This window comes from Bos indicus x Bos taurus, chromosome 7 (genome assembly GCF_003369695.1).
Source record: "Bos indicus x Bos taurus breed Angus x Brahman F1 hybrid chromosome 7, Bos_hybrid_MaternalHap_v2.0, whole genome shotgun sequence".
In the NCBI taxonomy this organism is placed as follows: Eukaryota; Metazoa; Chordata; class Mammalia; order Artiodactyla; family Bovidae; genus Bos; species Bos indicus x Bos taurus.
This window is the reverse complement of record NC_040082.1, coordinates 66,212,446-66,231,215: the sequence shown is the minus strand read 5'-3', so window position 1 is coordinate 66,231,215 and position 18,770 is coordinate 66,212,446. Positions and strand designations below refer to the sequence as shown.

At 38.1% G+C, this 18,770-nt stretch overlaps 1 protein-coding gene across 1 annotated transcript; it reads right to left on the bottom strand.

Moving 5' to 3' along the window:
• Positions 1–2,920: 2,920 nt before the first annotated feature.
• ZCCHC10 (zinc finger CCHC-type containing 10) lies at positions 2,921–17,925 on the bottom strand. The gene is made up of 4 exons (XM_027546509.1): positions 17,830–17,925; positions 8,319–8,480; positions 5,445–5,486; positions 2,921–4,798 (listed from the first exon to the last, which is right to left on the bottom strand). Exons 1-4 carry the CDS (start codon positions 17,868–17,870, stop codon positions 4,531–4,533), a joined length of 513 nt encoding a protein of 170 aa, XP_027402310.1. The 5' UTR covers positions 17,871–17,925; the 3' UTR covers positions 2,921–4,530.
• Positions 17,926–18,770: the final 845 nt, after the last annotated feature.

Here is an 18,770-nt window from a genome sequence, read left to right as displayed (position 1 = left end):
TGTGTCTGTTTCTTTTCTACCATTTTATTAGGTGTCAGGAGGAATGGTATAAGTATGGTTTCAATGAAAGCCTTTTTTCCTTTGTTCTTAGTGTTTTTGTGTGTGTTTCCCCAACTGATAGTGAACTCCAAGTAAATCACTGTTGAAGTGTTATAGTTGTAGTATGTTGTAGTTGTAGTCAATGTTGTAGTATGGACAGGGAGGCCTGGCGTGCTGCGATTCATGGGGTCGCAAAGAGTCGGACACGACTGAGCGACTGATCTGATCTGATCTGATAGTACCTTCCAAATAGGAGTTATACTGATGTTTGTGGTTATTATTGATAACCTTGAATAGCATGTGCAAGTATCCTTGCTGCTGCTGCTAAGTCGCTTCAGTTGTGTCCAACTGTGTGTGACCCCACAGACGGCAGCCCACCAGGCTCCCCTGTCCCTGGGATTCTCCAGGCAAGAACACTGGAGTGGGTTGCCATTTCCTTCTCCAACGCATGAAAGTGAAAAGTGAAAGTGAAGTTGCTCAGGAGGATACAAAAGACTTTCCAAAGACATAAATTTCCAGGTCCTCAACTTCCATCCATACTCTCTCCTAAAATGCATCTGAGAATGTCTGCAGCCCAGATGTCACCCTGGCTTTCTCTTCTCTCTTCCTCTTTCATAGTACCTTTCTCTCTCTCACACACACACACCACCACCACCACCACACCTACACCTACATCTTTTTATGGCATAATTTTACCAAGATGTAAAAACCTGAAGGACAGCATACAAAAATACAATTTGAAATATTCCTTTGGGCCAACTGCTTTCAATTTGTTGTCATTATTTAGTCACTAAGCCATGTCGGACTCTATGCGACCCCATGGACAGACACCACGAGACCCCTTTCAATTAAGGCACTGTAGTCCAAGGTCTGAATATATATTTGGCCTATTATCAATTTAGATATACTGTAAAGGAGAAGGGAGGATGTAATGACCATCTCTTCCATTTGTTGCCAAAGACGTTTGCTGCATGGAGTACTGTGAAATTAAGGAAAGCTAGGCTGAGAAATGTTGAAGGTGATGACACCTAATTTCTTCCTACTAATGGCAGGTCTCCATGTCTTAACCACTTTAGAACACTATTATTCAAAATGCATAAAAAACCTACAAAGACAGCACCAGATCATGGATTCTAAACATCATTCTCCAATTAAAAATCAGGATAAAAATTGGAGAAGTGGTTGGTTCAAAGACAGGGCAAGGAGATCACAAGATGAACCCAGAACACCTTGTGATTTCAAAAAGGAAGGAAGTACTAATAAAAAGATGAAGATTTAAAAAAAACAAAAACAAAGGAGCCAACCTGAAGGAATGCTTCTAATAGTCAAAGGTGGAATAATTGGAGCCAAAAAACAATGCTTTTATTGAATTTTAACCCACAGAACAGAAGAAACATTGACGAGTCCACAGTACCATTGATTAAATGACTGGGAGAGAAGCAGCAGCGCTTCCTTATAGTATAATTCCAATTAGTGTAGAAGTAAAGAGGAAAATGGAAAATTACCATTTGTCAAACACCACAATAACAACTATTGTTATCTACATTAAAAGTAGTAGGTGACTGTGAGGACAATTTGCAGTCTCAAAGTATCTCCTCCAAGATATCTATCAATTAAAAAGGGAAAGACAGTCTTTGTAATGGAGAAATCTGATGAAACCACCTTACCCCAGTGATCAAGGTCAGTATCACCAATAGTAAATTACTTTATTGATATTGGGAATTTTTCATTTCTGTGCTATTATTCTAAAAAGCCTAACGTCAGTTCAGCCATGAGAAAACATTTGACAAATCCAAATTGTGGGACATTAGACAAAATAACTGATCAATACTCTTCAAAAGTGACAAGGGCATGAAAGATAAGGAAAGACAAAGGAACTTAGAGACAGTAGTAGATTTAGAAGTAACTAAATGCATTTTCTGGGTAATATAATGGAACAGAAATAGAACATAACTGGGAAAACTGGTGAAATGTGAGTCAAGTTTTTGGTTTAACTAACAGTATTTTATCAAATATTAATTTCTTGGTTCTGCTCATTGTACTGGAGAAGGCAATGGCACCCCACTCCAGTACTCTTGCCTGGAAAATCCCATGGACGGAGGAGCCTGGTAGGCTGCAGTCCATGGGGTCTCTAGGAGTTGGACACGACTAGAGACTTCCTTTCACTTTTCACTTTCATACACTGGAGAAGGAAATGGCAACCCACTCCAGTGTTCTTGCCTGGAGAATCCCAGGGACGGGGGAGCCTGGTGGGCTGCCGTCTCTGGGGTCGCACAGAGTCAGACACTACTGAAGCGGCTTAGCAGCAGCAGCAGCTCATTGTACTATGGTTATGTAAGATGCTACCATTAGGGGAAGCTAGGTGAGGTATACATGGAAATTGTAATTTTACAGATTTTCTGTAAACCTACGGTTAGTTCAAATTAGCAAGTTAAAAAAATAAATAAAATCATGACTATGAAGTACACTTTCTCTGTACTTTCCTCCATTTCCAGTGCTAACTTTTGGCGTAATGCCAAAACAAATTTACTATATTGTAGTCATACTAACAATCGTTTGAGGAGTAAAAACCTATGATCTGATTATGACTCCTTTTGATATGGTTCTGAGAAATAATACATTTATTACACATGCCAGGGATTCAACTTCCAGAGTTCTGCTTTTAGGCAGGATAGGGTAAATTCTTTGGAAGTTACCCTCCACTGTGCCATTGAGTCTGCTTTTTTGAGTAAACTGAGTGACTAGAGTAAGGATCTTGACCTCTGTACTTTTCCAGGTATACCTTTGAATAGTTGTAATAGTAAAAATAATTAGAATTTAAATGTTCTTACCATCTAAATGGATAAGAAATGGCATTAAGAAAAATAGCAGAGACATTAAAGAAGCTTAAGCTCATCAGCACAAACTGAGTTTTATTTGATTGCAAGTGATATAAACTATGTACACGTTTCCCTTCCAAGTTTCTTCACCGCTAAAATTGCCCTTACAGAGATTACAAACATTGTAAACTGCATTTCATTAGTAGTTTATCAAATCTGCCTGTCAACTGACACATTCTGTATAGAGCCTTAAAAATGATGTTTTGAGAGTATTTATAATCACTGAAAGCAGATGATTCTGTAAAACAGGTAATTACAGATCTTTAAACTGACAACATACATATATTTAAACATTTAAATAGAAGTTCATTTCCTTAAAAAGTAATTTTCTACTGCTTTTTCATAAAAATATAAAAAGACAACATCTGTAGTTTTAAAAACCTATATTTAACCTAAATCAAGATTTTTCTACAAACGATACCTCTTTCCAAAAAAGTTTAAAACACACCACAAAATAATGTGATGTTAAATCAAATAATTTCATCATGACAGAGTATTTTACTTTTAAGAAATACTTGGCAGTATTTCTTTTTAAACTTTCATGCTAGATTTCAACTGTGTATATGCTATATAAACACACTAGATTAATCCAAGTCACTCATATTTATGCAGTAGACCCATATATGATGAGTTACCATATAAACAGTCATACCACAATTGCAAAATGGTAAAAGGCAATCTTTATGAAAACTTCATTAAAAAATTTAGTAAAAGGCAGCCAACATCACTCTAATTTTCTGTAAAAATCACATCTCTTCCTCCTACCCCTTTGAATGGTATCTTTTATAGCATATTGACACACAAAAGTATTAATATCCCTTTTACATAAGCTAGCTTTTTAAATGACTGCTTTCTTTTCTGACACATTGAATTTATCCAAAGGCACCAAGACTAGACTCCTATGTGGTTTCAGAATTTTTGTTCTTTTTTAAGTTCCTCTAGAATAATTTTCCTCAGAAAAGGGTAACTCTAAGAACCAGAAGAAAATGAATGATAAAACACAGTAACCTGAAACTTGTACCATCCAAAAAGTATAAATGTATTAATAGGTTTCTTGAACTTTCCATTTAGGACAAGAAGTCAGAACAACTTTCTGAACATAAACACAAAAATAGAGCACATTTAGTAACAGTAGGAAAACTCCTAAGCTTCTAATGCATTAAATCTTACATAATAACATACAGCCAAAAGCATTAGAAATTCACTGCCAGATATTACGATCCTTTATTCTGAAAAATGTCTGATACACAGCACTAACATGGAACAGAGTATGGCATTTATTTCACGGGGAGGAAAGATAGGTTTCATCACAAAAACAGATTTACTAGATTTCAGCTTTGATTGATTTTAGAGATATATTTTAAAGATAAAAAAGAAAAACAAGATTCATCCCTCAAATAAAAAAAGTCTTTATATATATGTGTATATATATATATATGTATATAATCCATTATTAATACTTTTTATGCTTTTACAATGTAAAACATTTAGAAACTTCTGAGCTCTAGAAATGTTGGCCAGTTAACCTATTTGGCCATAACACATTCTGAATTCCCTTCTGAGAATCACATTAATGTTTTCAGTCCATTAGTCCAATATGGATGGAGCAATTCTATTTCTTTTTCTTCTTCTTTGGTGGTTCATCATCAGAACTACTGTCTGTGCTGGTGCTGCTACTACTGGAAGAGCTGGAATCTGAGTCTGAATCAGAGGATGAGGAGGAGCTTGTGGAGGAAGCGGAAGATGATGAACTGGAGGAGCTTTCATCAGAGTCACTGTCCTCTGAGGAAGATGAGGTAGACGTCTCTTCACTCTCTGATGAAGAGTCACTGGCTGAACTGTCGCTGCTATTGCTACTGGAACTGGTTACACTTTTAGACCTATTAGACAATTATATGCATGAGAAGCCGACATTTAACAGAATGTTTAAAAGCAATTTCACTTGAGTGTTATGCATATATATATATACGTGTACTGAAGCTTTGCCAGTATGATATCACTAGATTTGATGCTTTATGGATTGCCTAACTGTTAGTAACCCTAACGTGCCCACCCTTTCACTCCAACTAGAAGGTCCTTAAATCTCTTGGATGGAATTTGAGAAAAGTGAACATACTATATATGCTTCAGAGTGAATGTTAGAATACAGTTGCGGTTTAACAATTGGGTTTATTTAAACTTCATGTACAGTGGTAAATGTTTCATAACCTTAACTACTTTAGACAAGATACAGCTGGCCAATAATTTCTTACCAATAATTTCTAATAAGATTTCCTAATCTAAGACAAGAGAAATTACTATTTCCAGATATAAGGACCCTGGAAAGTTGGAGAAAAAGGAGAAACAAAGGAAGAAACCCCAGACAAGTAAACAGAGGAAGGTATCAGAAAACAGGATGATGTCTAATCATGAATTGCAAACGAGAGACTTCAGATCCAAGTCTTGTAACTATTATTTTAAAATCAACCACCCTATCCCTCCAACTATTATTATATATTACCCATGTAATATTAAAGCCACACATACCTTTTCTTCTTGGTCTTTCTTTCTACGTTAGCTTCTCCAATGCTGATAAGCAACAGGGAAAGGGGGAGGAGCTCTTGTTAATACAGTGATTATAAACAGTTCAGACAAACCCTTCTGATATCCCCAAAACTGTTTTACACTGGAGAAACACTTTGTCTTTTGTAACATATACTGAGAGTCCAGTGTTTCTTATTATAACCAGGAGAAAAGTTTCCTATTGCAGGTGTATATGGTACCTGCATGAGCTACTCGGGTGACTCAGTGGTAAAGAATCTGCATGCCAATGCAGGAGACACAGAGATGTGGGTTCAATCCCTGGGTTGGGAAGATCCCCTAGAGGAAGAAATAGCAACCCACTCTAGTATTCTTGCTTGAAAAATCCCATGAACAGAGGAGCCTGGTGGGCTACTGGCCATAGAAGAATCGGACACAACTGAGCACATATGTGGTACATGCAGTTAAATTAACTAGCTCTAAAGACAGATGCCATCAACTGTATTTTAGAAGTCAGGTGAGTTAATAGTTAAGATGAGCAAACACAGTAATTTGCTGCTTTTTTAATTGTGAACTTAGGTTGACAGCTAAATCCACTACTTAGTGAACAACAGAACAAAGCAAATAATAGCAGAACAATTGTAATTTATAATTTGGTTTTCTAGAATGGTATTATAAGTGGTCATTTTATATAAAAAGAAAAGCAACTGTTAATTAAAAAATTTTTTCTTAAATGATTCATTTTGGTGTACACTTAAAACTAACACAACACTATAAATCAACAATTGTTGTTCTTTGCCACTAAGTCCTGTCTGACTCTTTTGCGACCCCATGGACTGTAGCCCACCAGGCTCCTCTGTCCATGGGACTTCCCAGGCAAGAATACTGGAGTGGATTGCCATTTCCTGCTGCAGAGGATCTTCCCAACCCAGGGATCGAACTCAAGTCTCCTACATTGGCAGGCAGATTCTTTACCATTGTGAGCTACCAGGGAAGCCCAAATGAACTATACTCCAATAAAAATTAAAAAGCCTAATTTCTTGAGACTTCTCTGGCGGTCTAGTAGTTAAGACTCTGTGCTTCCACTGCAGGGGTTCTATTTTTTGCAAGATCCCACACGCCACTAGGCACAGGCAAAAAAATTTTTAAAACGAACAAAAAAACCTCCCAAACCATTTATTTTTCTGCATGTCCTCCAAATGTTCAGTTTTAAAACCAGAGACTTAATACTTTAAGATTATGCTCCCTCATTATTTATAAAGAAAAAAGTCTGGTGATTTTAAATATACAAATAGCTTGCTGCTATATAGCTGCCAAACAACATGCCTACTAAATCAGGCTTTCAAATTACAGAATTACTTCTATTACTCTATACTGTCCTATAAATTTAACATTTTTATATTCTGAACTTCTCTGCATATCCTAGATAATGCTTCTACCCTTATTTCCTAGATCTTCAAATACAAATATGTATTTACATAAAGTTGTTTTATTACTGAAGAATTGTCATTTTTGCAATTAAAATAAATGGTAGAAGTACATTTGTTGAGTCACACCACAAGAATTCAAGATCATTAAAATTCACACACTTCCATAATTTTATCACTGAACCAAAATAATTAGCAGTCTACGTAACACAGCCAAAACTAAAATTCATGTAGTTGTATGTATTTTTTAAGATCAAGATACTTGCATAATACAACTAGAAAAACAAAAGTCAAAAGTAGATGTTGAAATGAAATTATTCATAACTCTTATCATTTTTTGCTTACATTCCTAATTAATGAATTTTAAAAAATTATGTTTTTCTCCTCATCTTTCTTCTATCCTAAGTTTCAATATTTGCAGAGGGTATAAACTCTAGCATATTATATATAAAATATTGACATTTTAAAAAGAAAATTGTTATATCATTTTGATAATTGTAAATATCACAAAATTTGATACCTATCATAATTAATTTTAAAAAATATGAACAAGTTTATCTTTAATAATCGGTACTTTTACATTATCCCTTTTCCTCTTTGAACCCATGCTTTTATTTTCCTTTCCCCACAGAATGTATCCTAATATATTTTTATGCCTGAAAATTTCAGTGACCACTTATATTTCTCTGCAATAAAAACAGAGACATAACATAACTTGAAATTGTTATCTTTTAATTATACGTGATCATAAAGTTTTAAAAGTGCTTAAAAACTCTGAGTTGAATTACCATAATCATTACTACTATGCAAATTGATTAAAACAATGTAAAATATATTATAAATTTTAGTAACTATTATGGAATGGCTACCCACTCCAGTATTCTTGCTTGGAGAATTACATGGACAGAGGAGCCTGGCAGGCTACAGTTGACGGGATCACAAAGAGTTGGACATGACTGAGCAACTAACACACACACATACATAAAATATTTTACTGCAACTATATCTTTTAAAGACATCAATTTTTTTTTCTAGTTTTTGTATCCATAAATCTTACTGCTTGACTATGACAGAATTTAGTATCAAGTTAATTCCTATATTTAATTTTTACAGATTTAACCTGGAGAAAGTTTGTTAACCTGAACAGGTAGACGGTATAGCAATGTCACTTAGTTCTTTGAATTCTTCCCATGCCAAATAAATTCCACAAGTCATATAATGATGTATTATTAAAATATACCTTTTGAAATAAGTTTTTAAAAATAATTTTATTTATTTTGGTTGTGCTGGGTCTTGTAAAGAGCTTAGCATGGTGCCTTGCACCAGTAATACTCATTAAACTTTAGCTAGTATTTTTAATCTAAATCTGGATAACCATTATAAGATATTTAGTCCCTTAATACATTTGATAAATAAAAATAAATATTCCTTTGGACACCACATGTAACCTTACCTTTGTTGTAATAATAATCTGTTTTCTTTTTCTTTTAAAGCTTTCTTTAGTTCTGCTGTTCTTGAAGGCCTATGTAGGTACTTTCTTTTTCCTGTGCATTCATAAGTCCAATGTCCAAATTCCAAGCATTTCTGACATCTTACATGTTGCTTATTTGCTTCACTACAGGATAAAAAATAAGAATACAGGCCTTAAATTTTTGACTTGACATTTTCTGCTGTGAGAAACATAAACAATATAAGCATTTGTTAGATTTAATCACTAAGCAATATAGTAAGTGGTTAAGGGCTGGAAGAAGCACAAGCTGGAAACAAGATTGCCGGGAGAAATATCAATAACCTCAGATATGCAGATGACACCACCCTTACGGCAGAAAGTGAAGAGGAACTAAAGAGCCTCTTGATGAAAGTGACCACCCTTACTGAAGAAAGTGAAGAGGAACTAAAGAGCCTCTTGATGAAAGTGAAAGAGGAGAGTGAAAAAGTTGGCTTAAAGCTCAACATTCTGAAAACTAAGATCATGGCATCTGGTCCCATCACTTCATGGGAAATAGATGAGCAAACAGTGGAAACTGTCAGACTTTATTTTTTGGGGTTCCAAAATCACTGCAGATGGTGACTGCAGCCATGAAATTAAAAGACGCTTACTCCTTGGAAGGAAAGTTATGACCAACCTAGATAGCATATTCAAAAGCAGAGACATTACTTTGCCAATAAAGGTCCGTCTAGTCAAGGCTATGGTTTTTCCTGTGGTCATGTATGGATGTGAGAGTTGGACTGTGAAGAAGGCTGAGTGCCGAAGAATTGATGCTTTTGAACTGTGGTGTTGGAGAAGACTCTTGAGAGTCCCTTGGACTGCAAGGAGATCCAACCAGTCCATCCTAAAGGAGATCGGTCCTGGGTGTCCTTTGGAAGGAATGATGCTAAAGCTGAAACTCCAGTACTTTGATCACCTCATGCGAAGAGTTGAGTCATTGGAAAAGACTCTGATGCTGGGAGGGATTGGGGGCAGGAGGAGAAGGGGACGACAGAGGATGAGATGGCTGGATGGCATCACTGACTCGATGGACGTGAGTCTGAGTGAACTCTGGGAGTTGGTGATGGACAGGGAGGCCTGGTGTGCTGCAGTCATGGGGTTGCAAAGAGTCGGACACGACTGAGCGACTGACCTGAACTGAAGAGCTTGGACCTTAGAGTTAGACTGAGTTCAAATCTTGTTTAGAACTCAGTTCTTGATTAGAACTGAGTTCAAATCTTGTTTCCTCAATTCCATTCCAGTAAGGGCAGACTAGGTAATTCAGATCAACTCTTCAGCTTAGAATTAGAAAAGATAGCCAAAACATTTTAAACAACCTGCTCAAGGATCAGAGAACTAACAAAGAGATTAAAGAATCACCAAGCCAAGACATGGAAGAGGAGGCAAAACCAGAGTGGTCAGCTCTACATTTAACTCAACTCTTGTCCTGGGGCCTTTTCCCATCTCAGGAGAGTAAACAAGCATCATTTATAACAAGCAAAGGAGACAAATTATGCACTCAGAGTTAGGACTCTGAAGAGCTTTACCCTAGGAATAAAGCAATGGTGTATGAAGTGCTGCCCAGCTTCTAGTTACCTAGGAGACTAAGAAATATCTCAGTCCCTGAGATTGAATTAAGATTGACAAGTGGAGAAAAACAGATAAAAGAATTGGAAAGGAAGAAATAAAACTGTCATCCCTTACTGATGATGTATCATGTGCATTGCAAATCCAAAATACTCTATAGATAAATTTTTATTTTACTCTTTGGCCACGCTGTGTGGCATGTGGGATCTTAGTTCCCCAACCTAGGATTCAAACCTCTGCCCCTTGCATTGGAAGTGTGGAGTCCTAACCACTGACTGCCATGAAGTCCACAAATATTTTTTTAATAATTAGAATTCATAAGTGAGTTTCAGTTCAGTTCAGTCACTCAGCCATGTCTGACTCTTTGCAACCCCATGGACTGCTGCACGCCAGGCTTCCCTGTCCATCACTAACTCCCGGAGCCTATTCAAACTCATGTCCATTGAGTTGGTGATGCCATTCAACCATCTCATCCTCTGTCCTCCCCTTCTCCTCCTGCCTTCAATCTTTCCCACTATCAGGGTCTTTTCCAATGAGTCAGCTTTTCCAATCAGGTGGCTAAAGTATTGGAGTTTCAGCTTCAACATCAGTCCTTCCAATGAGTATTCAGGGTTGATTTCCTTTAGGACTGACTGGTTGGATCTCCTTGCAGTCCAAGGGACTCTCAAGAGTCTTCTCCAACACCACAGTTCAAAAGCATCAATTCTTCGGCACTCAGCTTTCTTTATAGTCCAACTCTCACATCCATACATGACTACTGGGAAAACCATAGCTTTGACTAGATGGACCTTTGTTGGTAAAGTAATGTCTCTGCTTTTTAATATGCTGTCTAGGTTGGTCACAGCTTTTCTTCCAAGAAGCAAGTGTCTTTTAATTTCATGGCTGCAGTCACCATCTGCAGTCATTTTGGAGCCCCCCAAAATAAAGTCTCTTACTGTTTCCATTGTTTCCCCATCTATTTGCCATGAAGTGATGGGACTGGATGCCATAATCTTAGTTTTCTGAATGTTGAGTTTTAAGCCAACTTTTTCATAAGTGAGTTTAGAAAGGTTTTATATTAGGATCAGTAAACTTCTCTTTGAAGAAATGACTGTTTAGGTCTTCCTCCCACTTTTTGATTGGGTTGTTTGTTTTTCTGGTATTGAGCTACATGAACTGTATATTTTGGAGATTAATCTTTTGTCAGTTGTTTCATTTGCAATCACCTGCCTTCTAAGGGTTGTCTTTTCATCTCGTTTATAGCTTTCTTTCCTGTGCAAAAGCTTTTAAGTTTAATTAGGTCCCACTTGTTTATTTCTGTTTTTATTTCCATTACTCTAGGAGGTGGGTCAAAGAGGATATTGCTGTGATTTACATCAGAGTGTTTTGCCTATGCTTTTCTCTAAGAGTGTTATAGTTTCTGGCCTTTAATCCATTTTGAGTTTATTTTTATGTTTGGTGTTAGGAAATGTTCTAATTTCATTCTTTTACATGTAGCTGTCCAGTTTTCCCAGCACCACTTATTGAAGAGATTGTTTTTTCTCCATTGTATATTCTTGCCTCCATTGTCAAACAGAAGGTGTCCATAGGTGCATGGGTTTATCTCTGGGCTTTCTATCTTGTTCCACTGAAATATAGTTCAGTTTTTGTGCCAGTACTGTCTTTATTACTGTAGCTTGGGATGTTCTTTTTATAACTATTTATTAAGGACTATTTATATTGTCTGAACTTTTTTGTAGATCGTGTTATAGGTCATAATAAAATTTTTAAAAAATCTTGGCTCTTTCACTACATAGTTTTAGGCTCTTTAGAAAGCTGATTTTTGAACCTCAGTTTCTTATTCTAAAAAATGGGACAATATCTACTTCACTAGATTATTGTGAGAATTAGATAAGACCATAGCCATGTTTTATACTTACTGTATGTCAGGAATTTAGCTAAATACTACTTATGCATAAACACATCTAATCCCCATGACACCTCAATGAGTTTGAGAACAATATCCTCATTCTACAAACTGGGATGTTTGTATAGCAAGCAACAAGGAATCTGGCATACAGTAATACACAAATGGGAGCTGTGACTATCAGCCTACACATTAGGCTAATCAACTATGTGGACTGATGATACTTTGCAATTCCTCAAACATGGGTGCATGATGAGATGCTGGACTTTTAATTTCAACATAGAGCAGTCACCTTTTTATCCCTGGAGAACACATAATTGGTATTCAGTAAATATTTGTAAAATGAATGACTGTTAAAGTAGGCAAGGGTTTAAGAGAACATATATTGTTTATAGTATGCTTTTCATTAATTAGTTGCCACATTGTGGGCCAGCTTCTGTAATTTTGGCAATAATTTATTCTGGACTTCCCTGGTGGTCCAGTGGTTAAGAATCTGCCTACCAATGCAGGGGACACACAGTTTGATCCCTGGTCAGGGAAGATCCACATGTGTTGGGACAACTAAGCCCTGGAGCTGCAACTACTGAGCCCACACACCACAACTACTGAAGCCCAAGTGCCGTAGAGCCCGTGCTCTGCAACAAGAGAAGCCACCACAATAAGAAGCCCACGTACAACTAGAGAGCAGTCCCTGCTCAATGCAACCAGAGAAAGTCCACGTGCAGCAAAGGAGACCCAGTGAAGCCAAAAATAAATAGATAAATAAATACATTAAAAAAACTTATTTTTAGCACTTGTCCAAAAACAAGCCAATCCTAATGTGAAAAATTAATGTTTCAAGTAAGGAACTAAGACCCAGCAGTAGTATTAAAAGATAATAAAGAAGAGTCAGCTTTTTGCCTAGTAATAGTTCATAAATTTCCGTAAACAACTGTCAATACCATGACTATAACTTCAGAGTTTATCTCAATATGTAATAGTACAGCAAACTGTTAAGGCTTTCTATAATAAAAGACTTTATGGACTTAATATTAAGTTGCCCACTTTTCAGGTAAAAAGAATCACTAACATTAAATATATACAGGTGGTGCCAGTGGTAAAGTATCCACCTGCCAACGCAGGAGACATAAGACACACAGGTTTGATCCTTGGGTTGGAAAGATCCCCTGGAGTAGGGCATGGAAACCCACTCCAGTATTCTTGCCTGGAGAATCCCATAGACAGAGGAGCCTGACAGCCTTTGGTCCTTATGGTGGCAAAGAGTTGGATATGACTGAAGTGACTTAGCACACACATTGTAATGCAGGGCTTCCCAGGTGGCTCAGTGGTAAGGAATCCACCTGCCGAGCAAGAGACACGGGTTCAACTCCTGTGTCGGGAAGACCCCCTGGAGAAGGAAATGGTAACCCACTCCAGTATTTGTTGCCTGGGAAATCCCATGGACAGAGGAGCCCTGTAGGCTACAGTCTATGGGGGTCACAAAGGAGCTGGACATAACTTAGCGACTAAACAACAACTATTGTAATATGCATCTCAGAAATGATAAAATCAAAAACAGTAAAGGATAATTAGTAAAAAATGTAAAATCATGACTCTAATACAAATATATAATGAACACATGTCAAAGATTTTATTTAATCATTAATTAATAAGGGAACCAGTAAGATGTTGGAACTGGTTTAGAACAGTATTCAAACAACACACATATATGGGCAATCAGAAATGCAGGAAACAAATTTACTAATAGTTAAAAACTGGTCAACAGCTACAGGGCAAGAATCAGTTGTACTGCTTTGCATGGGTAAGAATCTTCTCTTTGATTTTTCTACAATTTACAGAGTTTTAAAATAGGTCAAAGACAATGAGGCACAGGTCCTGATAGGGTCACATGGCCAGGAGAGGGGATTAGACAACTCAGCAGTAATCTTATTTTTTTTAATCCATTTCAAAGTCTTTCACAATATTTCCTAATAATGAAATTATGGAGGAGGATGGAAGCCTTTCAGAATCAAGAAATAAAGTCTTCTTCTCCAACTTACAGTTTGTTTTCCCAATATTGTAAGTAATTTATAGCCTGGGATGTCAGCTATTAAAAATATTATTGGCCAGCACTGTGGAGTTTGTTTTTTGTTGTTATAAACAGAACTTTCACTAGTATCTGAAGCCCACCTATGATGTTCTAAACGTTAACTAGAGACTTCTCTGATGGTTCAGTGGTTAAAACTCCAGCTTCCGCGACAGAGGGCACAGACTCGATCTCTGGCCACGGAGTTAATATCCCAATGCCATGAGGCACAGCTAAAAATAAGTAAATAGATAAACATTTACTAACTAATCATTCTTAAAAATACTTATATCTTCTATATAGAATGCTGATACAGACCTATAATTTCAAAATAAACAAGACCAGCAAGCATTGCTTTTCGAATGAATACCCTATTTAATAACGTTCCTTTTCTATAGCCTAAGCTAAGGTTTAAGGAAGTGTTTTTAACAGTATAGCATTTTTATGTGAAACAACCTCCTTTGATACCTGAAATATTAAGATATGTCTGCCAGATTGGCAAAACTTTAAGTCTATGGTTGGCAAAGGTGGAGAATTGGCACTCTGAATATAGTAAAATATACATTTTTTAATGCTGGTATGTAAGTTGCAGAAACTTTCTGAAGGGCTATGTGGTTAACATGCAACAAAAATCTTAAAAATGTACATATCAAATAAACAAAAAATATAATACCAATAATGGTTATGTATCTAGAGGATCCCTAAGAGTTCCATTTATTATTAAACTAATAAATGAGTTTAATAAATTCATAGGATATAAGGTCAGTATACAGAAGTCAATATACTAGCAATGAACAATTGGAAATTGAAGTAAAACAATACTACTACAATACTTAATTTTATCCTTGTTAAATTTCTTCTCATTAGACTCAACATAGAGTTCATCTGTCAAGACCTTTCTGGATTGGGATCTCATTATCCATTGTATTAGTCACTCTTCTTAGCTTTGTGTTTGATAAACATGCACATGTGTCCTCATCCAAGTCATTTATAAAAATTGTTGACAAGATCAAACCTGAGTACCACACTGAGGCCACCATGTATATTTACTTAAACCCATTAAACAATACTCTCAGTTCATGATGTTCAACTGATGTACCTAATAGTTCTGCTTTGTTCACAAGGATACTGTGAGAGACTCTCTAAGACGCCTTATTGAAATCCAAATACCTAAAAAAGGCAATAAGGGTATCAATCTGTAATGATTTGATACCTGATGAACTTGGCTTTTACTTCTGAACAGATTTAATATATCCAGCCAGAATTTTGCCTGGAGTGGACCTCAAGTTCACAAGTCTAATTTGTGGAATCTACGCTTCTCACTTTGAAAATCAAAACAACATTTGCCAACTTCTAGTCCTTTAGTGTCACTCCTGTTGGCCAGAGGTCCTCAGATTACCAGCAGCACTACAGCCATTTCACTTGGAAATTTTCTGTTATGTTGGGGACCAAATTACCTGGGTCAAGCGCCTTAAACACATTCAGAGTGGCTTAGGGCTCTAATACCCACTCCTCAAGTATCCTGGGCATCAGTTCTACTCTTGTCATTCTGCATACAATTATGTTTGAGTTAAATCTGATTCAGAGTTAAGTCCCTGAAAGATCTGCTGAATGGGAAGTTCAAATTTTCCCCCTTTCCTCCTTTGGTCCAAAAACTTTTAAAAAACGTCAATATTACTTTCTCACTTGTCATAACTTGTAGCTTAAAAATTGTTCTTATGGAAGTGCTATCTGCTCTTTACAAACAAATCTTTTTGATGAATATAAAATAAAAAGCAAAAGCTCCTCTTTTACTTTCTCTCCCAAAATATTCCCCAAATTTTCCTGCACTCTTCTTGCCTCTAATGGCCCTCGGTCTCCAACTCCCTGGGAGTTGTCCTGACAGCCTTTAAACCATGACAGGTTTTGTTACACACCATGTTTTCTTCCTGGTAAGACCAGAAGCTCCTAAAGCTTTGTTTTTTACTTCTATGTAGCTCATGTACCCAATACAAGCATACTGAAGAAATGGAACATTTGTTTAACTCTGTGATACTCTAAAACTTATGCTAAAAGCATTAAAAGTTTTACTTTCAAAAGTGGACACTGTTTGATTTAGTCAATCTAGCCATCATCACCTCCTCTGACCTATCCACCCATTGTTTATAAAGACCCATTCAATTATGCTGGGAAGAGAAAGTGAAAGTGAAAGTTTCTCAGTCGTGTCCCACTCCTTGGGACCCCATGGACTGTACAGTCCATGGAATTCTCCAGGCCAGAATACTGGAGTGGGTAGCCTTTCCCTTCTCCAGGGGATCTTCCGAACCCAGGAATAGAACTGGGGTCTCCTGCGTTGCAGGCGGATTCTTTACCAGCTGAGCCACAAGGGAAGAGAATGAGATCCAAATTAATCAGAACTTCATATTCCCATAGACATGGTTTAGGGTAGGGCATGTAATCCAATCTAGACAATGAGATGCTATCAACTTGAAACTGAGAGGATATAAAGGACTCTAGATACTGCAGCCATTTTAGGACCAAAGGAGTGATCTATCCAAGTATGGAACCAACATCCAAAAGAGCAAACCTAAGAGACACTAGACCCTGGTAACACCATTTAAGTGGACATCTATTTAAGTAGAACTGTACTCCATTCTAGATCTCAGAACCATCTTGGAAAAGCCTTCTTCCTCCACCAAGCATACTACTACTTCACTCTGATTCCCTAAGTCTTTATCTTTATGATCAAGGAACTCTTTTCATCCAGCATGAGAGGCAGAGTCTGATCAAAGAGAGAAGAAAAGGATCAGGACTTTTAGAATAAAAAACTATAAATACAAAAAGGAATATAAATATACACACTGGAGCAGACTGAATGATGTATTATAAACAGGCAAACAGTGATGGCATGAAAAGCTGAGAGTGAATAAGTGGTGAATGTTGTCTGGGTGTGCAGATGGTAGAAGAAAAAAAAAAAGGCTGTACAAGAAAGGGGCATATGACACGAACTCCTGCATTATCTGTTCACAGCAAACCTCTTGTGCCCTTCTCTAGCTCATTAGCCGCCACAGTGGACATCTTTCAGTTCTTAGAAACTAAGTTCTCTCCTGTCTCAAATTAATTATGCTGTTCTGAATGCTCTTTCCCCCAATCCTCTCACGACTGACTCCTTTCTCACACTTTTCATCTCTGTTCAAACCCCACCTCTTTAGAGATGCCTTTCCAGTCCAACCAACCTAACCTGGACCGTTCTCTTTTCCCACCATCTCATTTCCTTCAAAGCTCTTACTATCCAACTGCATTTACTTAAAATGTTTAGTTTATCGACTCTTTCCACCAACAGAATGTAAGCTTCCTAAAAGCAGATATTCTGTCTTGAACACTTTCTTACACCCAAATAGAGCGATAGGTAATGCATACATTAGTATCTGTTAGAAAATGAATGGCAGAATGTAAGAAGATAACTTGGGAGAAAAGTCAGGCTGGTCCTAGGTAAGGCGATTACAATGGGGCAGGAAAAGCCAGCTGGCCTGGAGGTTGAACAGGAAGCTGAAGGTTTACGTGGGCGAGAGTAAGGGGTGTTGGATGCGGGCTACAAGCTTTGCCTGGTCACTTGTGGGGTGCGCCCACCGCTGCCCACCGGCTGGGTTGGGCAAACCGGCATAAATCACTTAGTAACCAATTCCTGGACGTCCCCTTCGCGGGAACCAAACGCGAGACTCTCTTCAGTCACCCCTAGGTCCCGCCCAGTGGCCTTACGCAGCCGTCTTCCACGAAATCGCTAGTGCACAGATATCAAACTTCTCGCCCCGGCCCGAGCCCCTTGTGGGCAGGCGACGTGTAAGAAAAACGGCCAGCCTCCGCCAGGCCAAGCTGAGGATCCGACACCGACCCCGCTTCCCGGCACCGCTCAATAGCCCGCTGACGCGCTTCTCTCCGCCCCCAGCCCGCCCCGCCGCCCAACTCCGGTCCTAACTTACGCTTGTCTCCGGGCTATGAGACGATGCATGGGAGTCGCCATCTTAGCGCGGCTGCCGACCGCCGCGCTGGGTTTTGGGAAACTCCTCGAAGTGGGCGGGGACTTCGAACCCTGAAGGGCGTAGGCGTGGGCGGAGCCAGTAGTCCTGGCTAGGCTCTGGAGCTGCTATTGGGGCAATAGTGGGTTAGGGCCTGGTGTGTTGTGTTTCCTGCATATTCTATAGTTTGAGGGAGAGGAACCCATAATCTGAACAATTGAAGGACGAGTCCACGTATATTGCTTGGAGAAGCAGGGAAGAACATTGTAGAATGAGGGATCTATCTATCCATCTTTATATACAAATCCATTTTTATATACATGAACGAATAAAGTTAATTGCTTAGTCGCATCTGACTCTTTTGGGACCTTATGAATTGTAGCCCACCACGCTCTTCTGTTCATGAAATTCTCCAGGCAAGAATACTGGACTGGGTAACCATTCCCTTCTCCAGGGGATCTTCCCAATCCAGGGATCAAACCCAGGTCTCCCTTATTACAGGCAAATTCTTTACAGTCTGAGTCACCAGGGAAGCCCCACTGCAGTTTTCAGAAACTAGAAGTAGTCTGGATAGCAAAGTTTAAAAGAATAAGTTGAACAAGATTGACTATCAATTGAAAAAGACTGGGGCTTCCCTGGTGGCTCAGTGGTAAAGAATCCACATGCCAATGCAGGAGACACGGGTTTGATCCCTGATGGGAGAAGATTCCACAGACGGCAGAGCAACTAAACCCATGTGCTGCAACTATTGAGCCTGTGCTCTAGAGCCTAGGAGGTGCAACTATAGAGCCTGTTTGCCCCAACTACTGAAGCCCGAGTGCTGTAGAGCCTGTGCTCTGCGACAAGAGAAGCCCCTGCTTGCTGCAACTAGAGAAAGCTCATGCACAGCAATGAAGATCCAGCAC